Raw genomic sequence first — 18,134 nt, forward strand, 5'->3', positions numbered from 1 at the left:
ATCATTAAAGGCTCTTTTCATTGTGTTTGAAAGGGAAGGTCTGGATACGTGGTACACACAACAAATGGCCTTTTTCCCCCTTTTCTTTGCTATTGTGTCCAAGCTACTATTCATACACTTATTCAAATTTGCAGAATTGAGCGAGCTCATCCCGGTCTGAGATGGCTGATATGTTACCGTAACCCTGGCACGTGAGCACCCTACTTCAACGAAAACACACACACACACACACACACACACACACAATCTTTGACTTTGTCTTGAAATGCTTAAAATTCCACGTTTGCAACAAAAACACACTCGCACAAAAACATACTCACACACAGAAGGGCGTCACTGGTGCTTTTCCTCCCTCCCTGCCTTTTACTTTTTCTGTAAAGTAGATCTTTTTTTTTCTTCTTCTTTTTTCCTATTCCAACTCTATTGTTTCCTCCTGTCTTTCCTTTGTCTCAGTTTCTCAAGCATCAGCACATCAATTTATTCCCAATTTGTGTTTTTATGTTCTCTTATCACCAGAGTAATGGGCTGGCTCGTTAAAAGCATATTTGCTTTCGCGACTTTATTTTTTCCGCTGTAATTTTTCATCCTCTTGTGTAGGGGATTGTGTACGTACGAGGAGGAGGAGGAGGGGATGGGGAAGGGGGGGGGGGTTGATGCCGACGTGTCTGCGACATCTCAGCGAGGAAAACAGAAAAAAATGGCAAATGACTTCAGAGATGAATGATTTGGGCTGCCATCAATCCAGTGAATGACTTCGGCAATGTGAGGTGGGGCTTAACAACTGGTTCAGATCGGCGCCGTCACGTAGTGAAATGAAATGGAGATAATAACGCTTCATACCTGATCTGACAGAGTCGTCAGAAAATACTCATTTTAAAAACACACACACATTCAAAGATGGAAAGGTAGAGGCCCTCGGTAGGTCTGTGAGAGGCCTTTAGAGGGCACTACTCCACTGAGAATAGAGCTGCTGGTAAATACACCCCTACAGGCCAGCACATACTGATTAACACAAGCTCATAATCAATTATCAATCCTTTGATGTAGCGTCTATAATCTCAGTCCAGATGTACAGATATATAAGTGTAAGGCTGCACTTTCATAGTCTTTGTGCAGTTTCTTCCTGAGGACTGCTGGGAACACTGATGCTCATGCAGGGGACATTTGTAATGGTTTGCATTTCGAAGCCAATTCATGGTAAAAGGAGGAAAATAGGGGGAATGGAGAGGAGAGAGAAGCCTAATGAAGTCTGTTAATTTGCTGCTATCCGAATGAAAGTCTCAGACTAATTATGGCCCTGGGTCATCTAGTGTGGATCAGAGAGAGAGGTGGCCCTGCATGGTTCACTTTGATTAGCTCACTCACAACACAGCTCCTCACTTCATTACTCTGATCTCCCTCCCTCTGTCTCGCACTTTCTCGGTGGGGGGGGGGGTGGTTTCGTGAGTCGCAGAGTCCGTGCGCAAACAGACCAGTCAAGGCGCCGTTGTCAGTTTAAGTCAGGATGGCGGAGTGTGAAAAGGTGAGGTTGGGGGGGGGGGGGGGTAGAGGTGCGTACCTTCAAAGAATCTGCCAGTTGATGCTCTGCTTGTCTCCAGCGCTTCCTGTCAGGCTGTTGAGGACTTAGCTGGATTCAAACCAAACAGTGAGTCAACAGTCAAAGCGTGCGGCTGGTTTGACTGTTCGTCTCCTCTCTGTTGACTATAGACTTGACAGATGTGTCGGAATGGTGGATTTGTTCACTTGCTGCAGACAGCCCCCCTCCTGTGCATCAGATGTCTCATAGTGGATTTGGCTTGAGGCACTGGTCTGTGTGTTTCATATATATACACGTGTGTAACTTGTGTTAGCACGTTGAATTAAGACCCCTGAATTATCCCTGCTACAAAATCGTCCCCTAATGGTAGGGATTTCAATTTTTACCTGCGTGGCTGCCTTGATAGTCCGTTGGAAACAACGCAGTGATTTAATTACCCTTCGGAGACAGCCGCCCTCTCACCTCTCCCTCCGTCGCCGTGTGCCGAAGTATCGGCTTTCTCAAGGTGGAGCGAGGCGGAAGTATCACTCCAACATCCCATAAATAATGAAGCCTCATCAAGAGTAGCGCGTGTGGGTACGTGATACCTCTGAATCCAACGGTAAATCAGCGCACACCCACATTGTATATCCCACGTTCTCATTCACACTGCTGTCAGTGCTTTACCCTTGGGTATATGTACGTTTGTTTTCACATGGTTAGGGTTAGGTGTGTGTGTGTGTGTGTGTGTGTGTGTTGGGGGGTGCAAAAATAGACTGCAGTTCCAGTAAGACATTTTTTCTGATTAGAAATCTATCCTGATAAGATGAAGTGCTAGTGAGTGAATAGGACAGACGAGCAGGAAGAGATTTTTTTTTTGGGGGGGGTTGTGTGTGTGTGGGGGGGGGTGGAGGGGGGGTGGGGGGGGGATTTGAGGTGTTACTCGCCTGTCTCTGAGGCCTGCCTGTCATGTAGAGCATCAGTCATGCTCTTTTGCAGCAGTTTTATTTCATCCACCATTCCCTTTAGTGCTTTGACGGCGCGATCCACTGATACTGCCTTGTGGGAAGTGCCACTGTTTGAGAGGGGTGTGTGTGTGTGTGTGTGTGTGTGTGTGTGTGTGTGTGTGTGTGTGTGTGTGTGCGTGCGCGCAGAGTTACACATTGTCATATTTTTGTCAAGTGCCTTGAAACTGTGGCGCAGAGATTGGATCAAAACGCTTCAGTAGAATTATCACAAGTGAAAGGAATTGATGACTCTTTTAAATTCTGAGTGTTTCAACCTGAAAACTAAACTATTTTTCTTCTTCTTCTTCTGGGGAAAAGAAATAAAACTTTTACAACCTTTAAATCCATTTTTAAAAAAATGAAATAGACACAAAACTGACATATTTAGTAAGTTTTGGTATCCCTCAAATCATCTACAATACTGCTCAAGAGAACATTGATTGTTTTTCCTTCGAGTTCGCCTTCATCACTTTGTCCAAAGTTCCACCATCAGTTTGACTTTCATCACAGGCCTCCATTGAGAGGTCTTTAAGTGCTCAAATGTAAGACAGCTCGTTGTGTGTGTGTGTGTGTGTGTGTGTGTGTGACGGAGCAGAGTAGAGAAAGCCTTTCAGCTCGGACAACTCATCGTTGCTTTCTGTCTGTCTCTAATGCACTGAACCCTCTTGTTTTGTGGCAGCCCCTTGCCTTCCCTTCTTTTCGTGGTATCTGATCTCGGCGTCTGATGTTTACTCCGGTTTAAATCAATAGCTTTGTTTGCGATGAACTTGCCTCCTTTTTGTATTCCAATACCTCGACCTGAGAGTCTCTCATCGAAAGGCCTGGAACGTTTTCGTTGCACCATTCCCGTTTGAACTGCTGAACTGCTGCTGTGGCCCTCTCGCTTCTCTTCCTGAACCTGTGATGTGACGCGGACTCCCCACGGCTCTGCACACACGAGTGTGTCTTTATCTCGTCCACTTCCTGGGCGATAACGCAATCTGCTAACTACAACAGTCGCCACTGCCTCTGATTGATTAACCAGTGACCCCTGACCCCCTGTGGGGGATTTTAATTGGCTCATGGATAATAAGCGGGATTCCCCGAATAAGAGATGTTTTAGAGCCAGAGAGGGGGTGGGGGGGAGTGATGCTGGAGGGGAGCGATCTAATTAGCTGATTTAACCGATAACACCTGAGGCAACCCAGGGTGAGAGAGAGAGAGAGAGAGAGCGTGTTTGTGTGTTGGTGCATCCGCTATATGATTCCTATCTTATCACCATCTCTTGTGTGCTAGAGATGGATGCAGCCTTTGCAGTATAACATTGGGATGATTCATGGATTATGTGACCCAGCCAACTATGTTTATATGCACTGAAACAAGGTGCTTAATACTCTGGTCGAGCGCGTGCCTGTTGGAGAGAGAGTTGGGCTGCGTTGGTGTAATAAATGAGATTATGTGCAGCTATAAGTTATGAAGAGTAGATCAATACAACATCTCAATGCAATAGGCTGGAGGCTTTAAGGGCTGACTCTCTATATTGCATTCAAATACCTCATGACATCAGATTGAAGATCCCATTAGAAGAAGTACTAAAGTTCTTCGCTCTGGTTTTTAAGATAATTATTGGATTTTTTTTTTTTTATTGATTGATTTCATTCTTTCCTTACAATTCAACATGGTGGATTTGTGCTCCTCATATGCACTGGATATATTTATGGAGACAATCTGTGTGAAGGTAACTACACTACATTATGACTCGCTTAGTCGTGTTTAGACAAAGTGTCGTTTTGGCAGATAATTTAGACCAGTGTGATTTTTTTTTCCGGAACAATTTCAGCAGTGTTGTATCTGTAGCGTGGCCTCTGGAACTTTCATTTCTCTGTTAACAAGCATTCAAGTTAGACAATTTTAACCTTGTATGAAAAGATTACAGAAACTGTTTTAAGGAAAATACCGGCAGGTCGCGAGGCTAACTGCTCGCTGGAGAACGTTGAGAACGCATATTGAACGTCACTTCCTGCAGCTTTTGTGGAAAATCGAACCCGGGTTCATCAAAAAATAAAAAAGTTGTACAGACAACACGGATAGACTTTGTCATCAGTTAACTGTTTTCTTAGTAATGGGCGATAAAACATGATTTAATTAAGTGAGTAAGTCACATAAAGCACTTTGAATCTTTTTATGGGAACAGTTGAAAAAAAGAACTAGTGATGAATCGTTTTAAACCAAGTCATGGCTCCTTTTTTGTGTGCATTTGTTTTTATTGTTAGTTTTTGTCACGACCCGGCTCTTAAGGAGAAAACAAATAACAAATCATGATAAGTGATAACAAATATGTCCAAAAAAAGAATCACCATTTGCAAAGAGGGACGAGGTGTGTTCGTCAGTGTGTCGGCTGTTGTGTGAGTGTTTGGTGTCAAACTAAAGCACTGTAAGCAAACTACAACAAAACACGGTGCAAAGAGGAGCTGTGGTGACGCTGGGAGTGTGTGTGAGAGAGAATGAGAGGATGACTGCCTTTTAAAAAGCCTCCAACTGAGAGACAGGTGACCAGTGACCTGCGGGGACACAAACACCCTCAGAAAGACCAAAACACAAGAGCAGGCCCTGCTGGTGAGACTGCCGTCACAATGTTGTTTTAAAAAACATTTGCCTTCAATTCAACCTTCAAACAATAACAGTTCAGTCACAGTTCATCATACAGAGTCTTTTTTAATGTATAAATATTCCCAACTTATTGTTCCTTTTTTTTTTTGTCCTTTTCTCTCTCTTTAGAAAATGTTACATTTTCGTTGACTAAGTAATATGATTCCATTTTAATGGTTCTTAAAACAATCTATGCCAACACTGAAAATACAGTATTGAAGTGTGTTTATTGTTTTTCATTTAGTTATATAAGATTTCAAAGCAGAGGTCATTGCTTCATGTATATATGTTTGTTTGGTTTCTCATGAGCTCTTTCTGTGTTCTGTTTCCTTTCCTTCGTTCAAGTCTCCTTACCGTGTGTTTTTACTCAACAGTGTGCAGCATGCATTCCTGTGCAATTTTTTATCTCGTTATTTTCTCTCCTCTTCTTCCATGGTCCGCATTACCCTTCATTCTCCTTGTCTACCCTTTCCTTTTTCCACTCTCTCGCACAATGAAAGACTGTGAGGAGAGTGTACCAACAGAGGAGCCACGTAAGTCCAAGCATAGCTCAGTGTGTGGCTGTGTTCGTGCATCCCTGTGTGTGGTGGACCGAGCTGTGCAGTAGATGTGCATCTTTTTGGACATGCCAACTTTTTTTTTTTTTTTTTTTGAGCTTGAGCTCCTAGCATACCTCCTCACTTTTTAATGAGAAACAGGACCCAAGAAGAAAAGACAAGGAACATGTTAAAAAGGAGAAATACCTCTCCTGTCCTTTCCTTTCCTTTCCTTTCCCCTCCTCTTCTCTCCTTTCCTTTCCTTTCCTTTCCTCTCCTGTCCTGTCCTCTCCTCTCCTCTCCTCCCTTCTCCTTTCCTTTCCTTTCCTTTCCTCTTCTCTCCTCTCCTTTCCTCTCCTCTTCTCCTCCCTTCTCCTTTTCTCCCTTCTCCTTTCCTTTCCTCTCCTCTCCTTTCCTCCCTTCTCCTTTCCTCTCCTCTCCTCTCTAATTACAGCACTAGACAATTACCCAGCATACTCCTGGGATGCACATTTTGTTCTCTTAATCTGGTGTCTTAAATAATTAAAACCAACCATGAACTCCTCTTTGTGAGTGTGGCTCAAGAGGGTTGTGCGCGCGTGTGTGTGCGTGTACGTACCTCCGTGTGTGTGTGTGTGTGTGTGTGTGTGTGTGTGTGTGTGTGTGTGTGTGTGTGTGTGTGTGTGTGTGTGTGTGTGTGTGTGTGTGTGTGTGTGTGTGTGTGTGTGTGTGTGTGTGTGTGTGTGTGTGTGTGTGTGTGTGTGTGTGTGTGTGTGTCTCAGTATTGGTTTTTCTTGTTTTCTTGTTTGCAATCCTGATCTCATGTCTTTTCAATTGAGCAACAACACTATGACAATCCAGCCTACCTGACCCAGAACAGGCTCACCTTCACCTTTAACCTGATTATTATTTATGGAACAGCATTGGCTCACTCAGACCTTTTCTTTGTCAGTGGTATGATCTCAACACTTCCCCGTAATCCTTTTTCTCCATGCTTGTCGAGCAGCATTACATTCAGCCTTGTCTGACTGTTATTGTTCATGAAATATACCAACAACCAAAATCATGTTTGTTCAGGAAATCTGGAGGTCTCAAAAATCAGTAAATGAACAATGTGTACATCTCAGTTCCTGCCTTCCCTTTAACTGTACTTGGACACTGTAAATCCATGTAAATCTCATAATCTCACTGTATCTGAAATTGTGCGGATCATACATATGTCAGCAACGCAGTAAGTGTATGCTTCAGGGTACATTTTCTGTTTGTGTGTGGATATTAATCCTGTGTCTCTATCTTCATCAGCCAAAAAGGAAGAGGAGGATCAGGAGGATAAGAAATCCATAAAGAAGAGAATTAAAGAGCTCAAGGTGCTCGATCCAAAGATTGCACAGAATCTATGTAAGTATTTGCTTCCTCTCAGCCCACTCCTCCTCCTCCTCCTCCTCCTCCTCCTCCTCCTCCTCCTCCTCCTCCTCACGACTGGATTTATACACCTGCATACATCTTGATGTCACACTGTTGCTTTACCAGCTGCTCACTCATTGTTACTCACTTTTACACTTCATCTCACTAAAGTCAGCTTCAGATTCTTTTTATGTTCTTTTGACTCCATAAAGTGGCCCCCAAGAGAACTTTGGTAGGGAACGTGTGAGCAATTAAAGCAAGTGGACACATGAATTGTGAATGTGGCTTCCTGTGACTCGTTAAGGAGAAAAGAAACAGGAGGGGTCTCTCTCTCTTTCTCTTTCTCCTTCTCTTTCTCTCTCACTCTCTCACTCACTCACTCACTCTCACACACACACACACACACACACACACACACTTTCACACGCATGCTTGCTTTTAAAAGGGCCGTTTTAAAAGCACCCGGCAGTAATCAGGATCCAGCTGATCTCTTAAGCGCACCTCATTGGCTTATATCAAGGGGAGCTGTGACCTTTGTTTCATGTATTAAAAGAAAATGAGACTAATCAGCCCAGTAACAGTGATAAATCACGCAGCGGAAATTATACAGCGAGGAGAGGGGAAAAGGAGAGTGGGAGGTTTATGTTTTTTTGCCATAGGAGGCGGAGAGTCTTAAAGCTTTGCTTGAAGTTGAAACTTAGTGCGACACATTTTTTTATTTTTTTTTCTCCTGCTGCTTGATTTATAGAGTCACTGTTCAGATGCAGAGCAAATGTATTCCACATCCTGAGCTTTATAATGTGTTCGGTTCCACCACTTTTTTCACCAACAGAAACAAATACGAGTGAGCCTTTCTTCAACTGTGCAGCTTTTCATCATTTGTTAAAGAGCGTCTCTTCTGTACGTCTCGTATATCTGACGTCTTTGAATCCTTTTGGTGTCATTTGAAACACGAGGATATTAAAGGATGCTCATCTCATCGCCCTTATTTTTAAATCACCTTTAGTTTTGGAGACTGGCCACGCTCTTTTCGGCTGTCAGGCTTTTTTTCCCTGATGATTCTGATGGCCTGGCTAATGACTTATCCTGACGAGGCATTTTTACCATTCCGTCCCCGCTGATTCTACTCCTTTTAAGGATCTCACTCTTGCTAAACCGGCGTCATTTTTCAAATGGATGTTTCAGAAAAAACTGTTTTCTGTCTGGCTGATTTAGATTTTTATTTCCCCTTCGGTTCCATCCTCACGTCCTTCACTTGTCCTCACGCTGTTTTTTCCATAATTCTTTAATATATTTTCCTTTTTAGAATAGAATAACATGTCTTTACTGTCATGACCTTGTGTTGTAGTCAAGACAACAGAAACTGAAGCCCAAAACATACCTGAGATCAGAGTGCTCTGAGAGCGAGACAAGACCAAGACGGAGGCAGGACTTTAAATACCAGTGAAAAAATGTCGCTTTAAAAAGGCTTGTTTTCCTCATCTCAGTACAATAAAAACTAATATCTGACATTCTGAAAATAGCTGGTGGTCTTGACGCGTCATAAATATCAATCCAGAGTTTGCCCAGTCTGAGATCCAGACGAGACCGAGGAACAATGCTTTAGATTCTGAGACTAGGATGAGCACGAGACCTTAAGAAAATTGGAACTCAAGACTGATCTCAAGTACTACAACACTAACAGGACCTCTGTAGAGTAACCACCGTCCACTGGGATAAAAAAAAAACAAAGTGCACGACATTGGCTTGAATTGAGAGTTTCCTGAATGACAGGGATGCTGGTCATCAGTCAGTCTTGTTTTTATTTGAATGAACAGCATTTGTTGCCTCTCTTTTGTGCCCGTGCAGCCATCTTCCTGGGTTCCTTCCGTATGCCTTATCAGGAAATCCGTCGGATGGTTGTGGAGGTGGACGAGGAGCAACTCACAGAACCTATGATTCAGGTAGATCGACACAGTCCTTCAAATGTGAAGACCTTTGGTAACCACGTGACTAACCAGCTTTAACTCAGACTCAGCCGTCAACTCTCGTGCTCTTCGGTGGAAAAGTGAACAAGTGATCCTGCAGTGTACAACTCTTTTTTTATCTTGAGGCTGTGGATGTATGTTTCTCATCTCTCAGTTCAAACTTTTTCTGTGGTCTTGATTAGTTGTCGCTTTTGAATCTGCCTGCAGCCTGAGGCGGAAGAATCGGACATCTGTAAAACCCTCAGTACAACAGATGTTGAAGCAGTTGTTAAGCACAGGACATCTGTGATGAAGAAAAAAAAAAAACAAGTGGGAAGCTGGATCTTGAGCAGCCTTTTTTTTTCTTTTTTTTTTTTCTTTTCTACTTCTCCTTCTTTTGGAAGTGCTTTAAAACTTTGGGACCACTCTACACCCACTTTTTGAATAAATGCCTGATATTAAACACTAACTTTGTGAGACAAAACATGTCAGTCATCCAGATGGAACATCAAGATACAGATCAAAACGGCAGATGTGCAGATGGGTTTGTGTTTGACAGATTCAGTCCGTCTTTCTTCGTCTGTTTTTCCTCCTTTTAAGGTCTAAATGAGCCTTTTTCAGTATCAATTAATTTTTCCTACAATAAATGATCTTACCTGCTGCTTCTTGACCTGTATAGTTTATATGTAAGGGAAATGTGCAGACCTTTTTGAGTGTGCTCCTTTTGCCTTGGTTGTTTGATGTGATCCTCAGGTCAATGAAAGATTTATCATTACGGTGATGAATATATTTATTTACATGAGTGGAGAACGAGTGCAGACGTAACTGCTGCAGATGACGGATTTTCTTTTTTTTTGTTTTCTTTCTTTTTTAACAACACAAATAAATTATTCATTTCTGTCAGGACCTAAATCTTAAAAAAGTGTATCTCGAGAACTGACCAACCCTGCCTTTAACTCTCAGTTTGGATATTTTGGACAATAATTTATTCTTCTGTTTTGCCTCGGTGCCGCTGGGGCATTATGTTCTCAAACATTTATCTGCGTCGGGTTCATCGCCCTCGTAGCCTCTGCCTCAAGCTCAGTTCTTGTAACAGTCAGAAAATCTGGTCAGCTGACCTCAGGTTACTTCCAGGAGATGAGGAAAGACAAGGTCAACGCTGAAGGGAAGTTCCAAACAAACCATCCAACTTTAAATTCATTTCTAAAGGACACAGGTAACAAGTGCATGTACGCTCGGATAAGGACTTGTCCTTGTGAGTCCTTGAACAGTATGCACATCAGCAGCTGTATTTCCACAGACTGTCTGCCTTTAATTGTTTGTATGGGCAGTCTGACAGACAAGGAGTCACTGCAGCTTTAATGGCAGGAATCAAAGTCACTAAAAGCCTTCTTTGAAAATCGTTCAAGTCAAATGCACAAGACTATTACAAAAAGTTGTCACCAAATAATTCAGCTTCGAGTTTCTGCAGCAGAACTCCAGGAAGTGCAGAAGTACATTAAAGCCTTTTAGACCAATTAATTAATCAACGAAGGTGTGGGTGATCAGCATTCAAGAAAAACAAAAAACAGAAACAAACTTTGTCTATGGATGTACATTTTCAACTGTTCCTTTGATCGATAATTGTTAATTATACTGCTCAAAGAATTAATAGTCATTAAGGCAAATTCCATTCCATTGCATCAATAAAAACTAATGTAATGGAAGAAGCAATATTTGTTCTTACTCTAGGCATTGGGAACAGATTTCCGACCCAATTTAAATGCATTAGACCGACATATTTACCACACACAGTAGCAGTATTTGTGGAGTTGGCTGTTAGATTCAAATGAAAAGGCAATGCAATCACATTGGCTTTAATTATTTCACATGTATCCCTCATGGCTGTTTAAATAATACAATCACTTTTTGCACCTATATATACACATACACACACAATACATGTAGCCCTTAGGTTTTCTATGTTTGATAATAAACATTTTATTGTAAGCTGTGGAATCTTATTTTTTACTGCCGCTCAGCATCATGGCTGAAAGTGAAGCCCGAACACACAGCAAATAAAACAGCAGCAGGTTAGATTACAGTCCGAGTCCTGAGGCTCATTCTGAATGAAATTCACACAAAAACACAAAACCTCTCCCCGAGCGTGGACCGTGGGAAACTATATTACTGTTTCAACCCGGATACAGAGAAATCCACCTGCTGCAAATGTAAATGGTGGAGCAAAAGGATGGAAGCATGGAAATGTGTCGCACAGAGTCCAATTAATGAAGAGGTTCAGAAACCAATACACGATCTCAAAGCCTGACTTTGATGAATACACACCGCTGTCTTCTCTCCATGCTGCTCTTAACTTCTTCTCTCTCGCTCTTCCTTGTAGAACCTTGTGAAGCACCTACCAGAGCAGGAGCAGCTTAACGCACTGGCCAAGTATAAAAATGAGTACACGTATTTGTCCGAGCCTGAGCAGTTTGGGGTTGTGGTGAGTACACGCATATACACACACACACACACACACACACACACACACACACACACACACACACACACACACAAAAATTATACAAAGATGAATAATATTATAATATTTTCTTGTTGGAATGTTGCACTCTTACTCTTACAGCCCGCTAATACAAAGCACCAGCCTTCGATGAGTCTCCCTTCAATTCAGAAGCACCACATTGTTTGAATGTTTGCGAGGGGAGACTGAAATACACAGAGCAGAGGATTAATGGGACAGCGAGTGTGCACAATACGACGTCCAACGCTCGCACAGGCAGGCCACATCAGGGCACCACAGCTCCCTGACAATGACGGGATCGTTTTCAACAAGACTCTTCAAAGGCTGGAGGAGTACAAACCTTTGTTAGGAAGCTTCTGACAAAGTCATATAATAATAATAATCTCAGGCCTTCGCTCCATGCACCTACCTGTTTGGATCGGAGCCACGCAGGAGAAGAGAGAGCGGCTTGATTGGGTGGAGAGATAAAACATACCGCATGCTCAGCTGTTGTGTATAGTTCATCAGGGAGGAATACAACAAAGACCACCCTGCTTATATAATGTTGTTTCAGTGCTGTGCATGCGTGGGCCCTAGGATGCCTGTGTGCTTTCACCTATCAGAAAAACGCTCAAGTTCACAGGGAATTTTTAATCCGCCGATGTGCAAACACAGGCATTTTATCCTTCCTTTTTACAGGTCCGCCATTCCTGCACTTGATTTGAACTACCCTGTGTGTGGCGGTGTGTAGTAGCAGTGTATTTGAATAACAAAACCTCAAAGTTCCTCGGACAAGAGGGAAATCTAATCATTAAACGCTTCTTTGTGCAGCTCCATGAAGAAGTTAATGTTTCCCCTTATCAGGAAGTCCAAAGACAAGAGCAGCTTTTCCTACAGAGTATTTATTTTATTTGTTAAAGTCAGCTCTCTGCAGTAGAGCTGTAAGTGTTACTTAAAACTGTCTTTTCAGTCCTTCATAACTTTAAAATCATTCTGTTCATCAGCATGTGCATCACAGTCCTTGCATAAGGATAAGCTTTATTGATCGTCCAATGGGGGAAATCTGGGTGTTACAACAGCTCCAAAAAACAGTAAAACAGGGAATATAAACCGCATCAATAGCAAAAAAAGAAAGAAAGAACAGCTCTGAGCACAGCTATTCTTTAAGTTCAAGTCTTTCATCTTGGATTGAAATTATTTTTGACTCTGCACAGTCTATAAAAAGTTGCCTACATACTTACTCACACACATCTCTGCCCTGCTGTATGAAGTGACATTTCTTTAAATCACTTCGACATAGTCATTCGACAAAATCCAGGATATATCAAGAGGCCCATTTCCTTTGCTGTCCCTTCTGCTATGTCAGCACTCGTCCTCTTATTTTGTTAACGCTTCCTTATTTCAGGAGAACACTTTTATACCAGGCTGATTTCCTGCCCAATTTAAAATTTGTATTCAGTTTTAATATGTGTAATGTTTACAATGCGATATCGTGTTGTGTGGGGAGAAACAAATGTGATTACACACGTAGATTGAAACGACGGCCAATTGGGGAGCAAGCTGACCGGAGTGGGAGGCCCAACAGCAGCATATTCATTTTTACCTGAGTCCAGCTTGCGCTCTTATCACATGCAGCCCATTTTCATTCTGCTTCGGTGCATTGTTTTTTTTAGTTTTTTTTTTATATATGTTTATTTTGTCAGTTTTACGTAAGACTTCGAACGCCAATTCTTTTGGCCCGTCTTCCCGTCTGTTTACTGGAAAGTCGCGTTTGACAAGAGATTTTGTGAGATTCCAAGTTTTTTGGAGCCGGGACTCCAAACGTTTGTGAATGTTGAGATGTCAGATCATTGTTTGTCATCATGTGTGGCGGTCTCTCACATTGTCAACATCTGTTTGGATAAGTTAAACATTTTAGTGTGAGCCAGATCATCAGACGCTCTCTCTGTGTCTTATGGAGAAACAGGTTGACTGTGCATGCACACTTTATATATTTCTTTCTTCCTCTGATCATATACCCCTCTTTCAACAACAATAGCAATTTCGCATACATTATAACATCTATTAGCTTCATTTCATTTCAGTATTATGTTTGCTTCTTGTACACCTTAATATTTTCTAATTTTTTTTTTTCCCTCTCCCCTTTCCTCTGGTACAAAAACACCCAGAATGCACGCACACACACACACGCTCACTCACTGACTGAAATAGTCATTTGATAACATTACAGTAGCTATAATTAAACCCTTGATGGAGGACATCAAACTGCACAGCCAGCTGTTGTGTGAAACAGACAATTGGAACCTGCACCCCTCCCCTCCACCCGGCACACGTACACACTCAGTGTTGTGGCCGAGCCCTGGGCCCAGTGCAATATTTTCCAATTTTCTCTAATTGTGTGAGAGTGGTAATCCAAGGCAGCCTATTGTATATTCCACCCCCTCCATTCTTCGCCCTATATGGACACTAACTCCGCAATTAACTTACCAGACCTGGGTCCCAAATCAAATCACTGCCAGCATCTATTACTACTGCCTAGCAACACTTTTACAGTGCTGCTTGCATAAATGTCTTTTAAATTAGACGGGCTGAATGTGTGTGCAAAAAGTGCCATTCTAGTAATTTAAAGTACAACTGTGTTCTCTGACTTTGTTCTCTCTTTGACATATTTTCCTTATCACCCACTTAATCCTTTTGCATCTTTCTCCTTTTCTCCTTCATGCAACCTCGCTCCCTCCGTTCCCAGATGAGCAGTGTGAAGCGGCTGCGTCCTCGCCTCAGCCACATCCTCTTTCGGCTGCAGTTTGAGGAGCAGGTAAACAACCTGCGTCCAGACATCCTGGCCGTAAACGCCGCCTGTGACGAGGTCAGGAAGAGCCGGTCCTTCGGCCGCTTGCTGGAGCTGGTGCTGCTGCTCGGGAACTACATGAACGCAGGCTCTCGGAACGCCCAGTCATATGGTTTTGACCTCAGTTCACTCTGCAAGGTAAGGCTTCAAAACCTTACCCATCAACCGTTTACATCCAAAAAGTAGTCCAGTATCCCTACACTGGTGATTTAAAAGAAATGAAAGATGCTTAAACAAATATGGTTAGCTCAACCAAAGCTATATATAGATCGCAGCTTCCCAAAATATACCAGCCACAGCATGAAATCAGGTGGAATTGAGATCAAGCTACAAAACGAACACAATATTCCTGAAACGCAGATGCTTGATTCTAGTTGTGTTATTCAAGTAGTCAAAACATCATTTGTTAAAAAAGCCTGTATGGATTAGGCTCATATTGTGTTTCCATTTAATGAATACAGACCCTTTCTCAAAAGCAGTCAACCAATCAAACCTTCTCCTCAGAGTTTATAAGGGCACATTTAATGACCTTAGAAGACACTCAGTTTTCAGAATGACTTGTCACGCACACATGTAGGCGTTTTGTGTGCGTGTGTGTGTGGTAGTCTCAGTACTTGCATGGCTTCCCATTTCATAGCAGTGTTGGTTATTCGAATGTCATTATGGGGTTGCTATTTGATGTCACATCTGCTGAGCCCTATCAGAGAAGGGATCTGAAGTGGCTGCTGTGATTAGACATTTCGTTTGAAACTATTTCATTTGATTGAACGCTATCAGCCCCACAAGACAAGATGATTTTTTTTTTTCTTCTCTATCTGCTGGCCCTCTATGAAAGCAGCCCCAACCCAGGGACTTCTTTATTCTGTTTCTCCTGCTCGGAATAGATAACCGAGGCCATCGCACCCCTTGAAAAGTTTTCACACCCCACAGCACTAAAGGCACAACAAATATCTATACTCTACCTTTGAATTCCTATTGCATGACAACAGAAAAGTCTGTGTCCCTTGATGATAGCGATGCTTAGAACAGAGTGTGATCCCCGAGTAGGAGACTACAGCGGTTACATTACAGCTGTTGGCACACTCGCTGCATTTTCCACAGTAGCAACCACTGCAGCCATTTATCACTGCCACCTCCCTGCCCTGTTAGACATGGGTGCTTATGTTCATATACACCATAAACACTTTTGTGCGGCGTACACGAACATGGATTTGTACATAAATGATGGATTACTTTCATTAACGTGACAATAACGTAATCGATTTATAAATGCCTTCGACAGAGGGCGTTGTGTGTTTCGCACATTTGTAATGCCTCTCTTCAAGTGTCTCTGCAGCTCCATGCCTCGTGCGATGAGGTGCAAAGGTGTGAGTCGATGTCAGACGCAGGATATACGCAGGAAGACATCACCGACGTGCCTGCCCCCCCCCCCTGAGTTTGACAACTTAATTCCATGGCACACTCCACAGCACAGGAAAATTGCACCCAGCCTGACTGGCAAAGCAAAATGTTTACATTGTCAACTATGATTATCATCCATCTAAATTCAAAGAGGGACCTTTTGTGAGCAAGCACTTGAAGCTTTTGAAAAAATAGGAAAACAGAAATGAAAAGAGAGATGAGAATGTTTGATTAGAGTTGATAATACAAACATGATTAAACCCAGCGGGGCTGAGCACACTGCTGTCTACCAATAGATCACCTAGAGAGATACATAGCAACGCACTCCACAGGAGGGATGTTTGGCGGGGGTACTGAGAGACATCTTGGAATTAGACTGTAAAAGAGCTATGATGGAAATTTATCAGAGAAATTGAAAAATGTTTGTGTGTGTGTGTGGGGGGGGGGGGGGGGGAGGCACATAGCACAGAAAAGGTCATCGCATTGTGAATATGAGTCTGCTGCATGAGTGCGAGGCTTGAAGTCCTCTCTAGGGCTTTCAACACTGAGAATGTATAAAGCTACTGAATGGCCTTACAATATTGCTGATTGAAAGACACTTTTTTTTTCATCCTACAGATGTGATTATAAAAAAATCTGTTTTTAGTTCACTTTTGAAGCAACAAAAGTCCAATTGATGGTGCGATTGTTTTCTCCAGTTTTTTCTTTTTTCTCACTTTTATACCCCTATTAAAAAAAGCCAGAAAGGACAAATCTGTTTTCGAGAGTTTTGGTAATATAACGGCACTTCTTATATTTCCTCTTTTTATATGTTTCCATGTAAGGGGAAAGAGTTGTCTTACTTTAATGAAAATATTGTATGAAGCAGTGACATCATTTATCTGTCTTGGGACAAGACATTAGCCTGCTACTAAACAAAAGAGCCAGACTTTGAACAACAACCTACATTAGTTTTTGTCTGTCTGTCCGTCTGTCTATCGTGTTGAAGAAAGGACGAAAAGGTCCAATATGTGAGATCTCTTCTGATCATAAAATTACCTTACTATGTCATCCGACATTAAGGAAACATTCTATGTTCTCTGTGGACAATACAGCAGCCGGTATGTTGTCGAGAATGGATGGTATTTTGTTTTGACCAGAGAAGTAGGTGGCAGTCCCACACAACAGTTCACATCTTGGTCTTCCAGGCAAACAGCAAGTGATGAAAGTAGGCGTGCAACCTGATTCTGATAGAACTGATTCTACCCGACTTAAAAAAGCCTTGTCATTTTTCTAAAATGCTCCACGACCAGGAGATGCTTTGGAAAAATAGAGAGAGGTTAGAATGCAGGAAGATATCAATACCGATGAGGAGTTGGCTAAACACTGAAGCTTCAATGTGTCTACAACATAGTGACCTGGGGGAAACAGCTCTCTCCAATGTTTTGAATTTGGGTTGCATTACCCCTTTAGAAGGAATACATATTGGTCCTTTGACAAACATATAAAGTAAAAGAAGGTTATGTTAACAATAAACAAATACCAGTACTGACACTGGTATCAAATGGTGTAAACTTGGATTTTTGCCATACAGTCACCACCGGTTTAAATACACACGTTTGGTTGTGGTGCACCCATGAGGCAACCTAATTTACCAAATTATAACCTATATTGTGTTATGGAAATCCTTATCATTTGTAGGAGAAATATTGTGAAGTTGTCAGTTTTCAGCAGGAGTAACTTGACAATACTCTGCAGAAGAGAAACACAATTTCAAACCACACAGGTTCAGTTACAAACACACAAGTGAACACAGTCACTTAGAAAAACATCTTTCTCTGATCTCATTCCCAGAAATGACTTGAGAATCACATCCAACAGGCTTTTTTGAGGAGGGTTGTAGTATGTGAATATATGCATCCCCTTCAGTACTCTTAAACCACAATGTAATTCTTTTACCATAAACAAACAGAGCATGTTATTATTCTTCGTTCATATTGCTCACATCAGTTTGCTGTCTAAGTTGCATGTTAGCGTCTCTGCAATTGTCTCCTAAGTCTGTTCTCTTCACTTCGACTTTACAACTCATTGATATTTAGGCCAAATGTTATTTTACCTTGTTGTTAATCTCCAAGGTTTGCTGCGAACTTTACCAGAGATCACTCAACAATGCCCGTTTTTCATCCGATAAATAATAAAAAGGCTAAAAGCAATACGATAAAGGAATATTGACCTCATTTTGAACTAAAAAATGGGTGTCTAAAGTAAGATGAATATCATATGAAAATGGTGTCCTCTTTTCTGTGAAAGCGAGATAACTGACTGTACAAAAACATCAATACTGTTGAATGTTGAAAATAGCCATCACCCTCTTCCAAATCTATTTAGAA

The 18,134-nt window shown here is 42.0% G+C and overlaps 1 protein-coding gene across 4 annotated transcripts in view; it reads left to right on the forward strand.

Annotated features, from left to right (window-relative positions):
- The window catches only part of LOC306821186 (protein diaphanous homolog 3-like), a 162,943-nt gene that overhangs the window by 67,946 nt on the left and 76,863 nt on the right, over positions 1 to 18,134 (forward strand). For all 4 annotated transcript variants that reach the window (XM_079339458.1, XM_079339459.1, XM_079339457.1 and 1 more), the window contains 4 exons: positions 6,969 to 7,064; positions 8,919 to 9,013; positions 11,397 to 11,498; positions 14,263 to 14,502. In XM_079339458.1, coding sequence (XP_079195584.1) covers positions 6,969 to 7,064; positions 8,919 to 9,013; positions 11,397 to 11,498; positions 14,263 to 14,502 — 533 coding nt within the window. The remainder of the gene's footprint in view (positions 1 to 6,968; positions 7,065 to 8,918; positions 9,014 to 11,396; positions 11,499 to 14,262; positions 14,503 to 18,134) is intronic.

The sequence above is a fragment of the Symphodus melops genome (assembly GCF_947650265.1).
Source record: "Symphodus melops genome assembly, chromosome: 3".
Taxonomy (NCBI): Eukaryota; Metazoa; Chordata; class Actinopteri; order Labriformes; family Labridae; genus Symphodus; species Symphodus melops.